The 2,577-nt window shown below is 58.0% G+C and overlaps 1 protein-coding gene across 2 annotated transcripts; it reads left to right on the forward strand.

Moving 5' to 3' along the window:
* Window positions 1-216: 216 nt before the first annotated feature.
* LOC100216682 (uncharacterized) lies at window positions 217-2,280 on the forward strand. 2 transcript variants are annotated; one of them, NR_159540.1, is made up of 3 exons: window positions 240-444; window positions 934-1,709; window positions 1,817-2,188. NR_159540.1 is itself a non-coding variant. In NM_001366966.2 (2 exons), the coding sequence occupies exons 1-2, from the start codon at window positions 385-387 to the stop codon at window positions 1,636-1,638; spliced, it is 765 nt and encodes a 254-aa protein (NP_001353895.1). In that variant the 5' UTR covers window positions 217-384; the 3' UTR covers window positions 1,639-2,280. The 2 variants fall into 2 exon arrangements, 1 of the variants encoding a protein (NP_001353895.1); NM_001366966.2 differs by having other exon boundaries at window positions 217-444; window positions 934-2,280.
* Window positions 2,281-2,577: the final 297 nt, after the last annotated feature.

Below are 2,577 nucleotides of genomic sequence, written 5' to 3' on the forward strand. Positions count from 1 at the left end.
TTGGTATGCTATGCAACGACGAGCTAGACCTGGCGACCTGCAACTGCAAGGAAGGGAAAGGGGGAGGGAGGGGATAAGAACGCCGACCCCTGCCTTGTTTGTGCCGCAGCCAGCGAGCGCGCAGACAGCGACCCCGTTGCTATTCCGATTCCCACCTCTCGACCCAAGTCCGCAGGCCGCGGGCATATAAAGCCCATCCACTAGCCCATTTCCCCTCTGCTTGCTTCGCTTCACCTGCCCCCTGCCCACATTTTCCTTCCTTCCCTCCCGTCGCCGCCTGAAACCGCGACAGCAAGGGTCGTAGGAGCAAGGACGACGACGAGAAGGCTCGGTTCGGCTCTTCCCAGTCTCTCCGAGGGAGGAAGGAGAGGATCGGAGGGTGCGATGGCGATCGACCACGAGTCCCCGTTCAAGGAGCTCCGCCTCAAGAACCGCAGGATCATGGTGAGTCACCTGGCCGGAGCCGCTCGTCCATCGCCTTCCTATATATCCTTTTGTAGCCCCGAGCCCTGCCATTCTCGATTTCTCTTCTTGCCGGCCAAGAAAAGAACGTTTTTTTTTTTTTTTTGCTCCTTTCCGTTACTGTTGGCGACGAACGCTTACTTACGTGCAGCAATGGCGGCGGCCATGCCTTAGATTCAACGACTGTTTTTGTCCACCGCCTCCCTCGACCCTTTCTTTGGGATCTCCGCATTGCCTTGGCGTCTCGTTCTGATTGTCTCCCGTGCCGCCGTTCCCCGAGCAATAATTTTTTAAAACTTTTTTTTTTTTGAGCGCAAGCAACCGAATCTCTCTCTCTTGCAGACTACTATTCCATCTTGTTTGTTTGCCGATCTATCTGTGTGACGGAGCTTTTCTTGGCAAACAGCCAATTCAAATGCTTCGCCATCGAGCAAAGCGAGTCAACTGACGGAAACATGGTTGTCCGTGCAGGGCGGCGGCGGCCCTGACCCTGAGCCGGAGGAGGAGGAGGAGGTCGCCACGGCGGCGTACGCGGGGCAGTGGCCGCGCTGGCTGCAGCCGCTGCTTTCGGCGCGCTTCTTCGCGCACTGCAGGACGCACGGCGACTCGCACCGCAGCGGCGAGTGCAACATGTTCTGCCTGGACTGCTCCGCCGCGGGCGCGGGCGCGGGCGCGCGCGCCCTGTGCTCGCTGTGCCTGGCGCAGGCCCACCGCGACCACCACACCATCCAGATCCGGCGCTCCTCCTACCACGACGTCATCCGGGTGTCCGACATCCAGCGCTTCATGGACATCGCCGGGGTGCAGACCTACGTCATCAACAGCGCCCGCGTCGTCTTCCTCAACGAGCGGCCCCAGCAGCAGAGGCCTGGATGCAAGGCCGCGTCGGCGTCCGCCAACCTCTGCGAGGTGTGCGCCCGCAGCCTCCTCGACAACTTCCGCTTCTGCTCCCTCGGATGCAAGGTCGTGGGCTGCTCCCCCGACGCCGCCAAGGCCAGGAGCTGGCTCCTCCGGCCCGCCGTCGGCGGCAGCGGCGACGGCGACTCCACGTCCTCCTCGCCGCTGCGCGACGCCCAGAAGAGGCAGAGCTTCACCCCGCCCACGCCGCAGCCGGCGAAGCGCCGCAAGGGCATCCCGCACCGCGCGCCGTTCGGCAGCTTCATCGTCGAGTACTAGCTCCCTCTCTCTCCGTCTCCACGGCGGCGGCGGCGGCTGCATTGGCAGTGGCACTACACAGCACACGCGCGGTAAAGCAGGGAAAAAATATATATACTCTTGAATGAACCAACGGAATTGAGCAGCACAGAGTGAGTCAGTGAATTCAGGTCATGTCTGAATCAATCCGCCATTACAGGGCAATGGGACTGGGACGGCCACCACTTCCTTTTGCCGTGACACACTCTGGCTGGCTGGCTGGTGGTGCTTCTCGAGGTGGATGCCATTCGGTCGCTGCTGGCTTTGCTTTCCACAAAGGGAGGGGAGGAAAGAAAGGTTGAGGAAGAATCAAAACACTGGCTTTTCATCACTGTTGCTAGGCTCTCTGATATAGAAATATATATGTACATTTTTAGCCTTGTCCTGTTTCAAATCATCATAGTGGAGCATTATAGCTAGCTAGCTTTTTTTACTAGATTATTCGTCTGAAGAAAAGAAACCATGGTTCAGGAGATGACCAGCTAGTGCAAGGTACTTACTTTATACTAGTAATAAGCTATGGTGGTGGGTGATGATGGCTGATGGATGCCGAACCACATTGTTGGCACTTGATGATTAGTGTGCCAAGAAGAGGAAGCAAGGAAATGCCGTCACGTTACTGCCCGGGCAAGGTTGCGTTGATGCAAAGCCACTCTGAATGCGACTGGCCGGCATCGCTAAACGCCCTGATTATTATTCTTGTTCATTCTAATCTAATCCTGGGCCATTGAACCGGGCCAGTTTGGTGCTGACGTGACGCTGAGGCCCGCGCAGCGCCAGCGTCCGTCGGCGACGACGTACGTACGTCATGGGTGAAGCCATCCTCAACAGCCTGCTTGCCTTTTGTTTAGCGATAGCGCCTTCAGCTTAGGCCAAAGAGAGGGGCCAGCAGGACCTAACTAACCTACTGCGTCATGATTG

The sequence above is a fragment of the Zea mays genome, chromosome 1, assembly GCF_902167145.1.
Source record: "Zea mays cultivar B73 chromosome 1, Zm-B73-REFERENCE-NAM-5.0, whole genome shotgun sequence".
NCBI classification, from domain to species: domain Eukaryota; kingdom Viridiplantae; phylum Streptophyta; class Magnoliopsida; order Poales; family Poaceae; genus Zea; species Zea mays.

Coding starts and splice junctions, on each gene's coding strand:
- LOC100216682 (NM_001366966.2), top strand. CDS start 385: ATGGCGATCGACCACGAGTCCCCGTTCAAGGAGCTCCGCCTCAAGAAC. Junction 445..933: donor TCAAGAACCGCAGGATCATG/GTGAGTCACCTG, acceptor TTGTCCGTGCAG/GGCGGCGGCGGCCCTGACCC.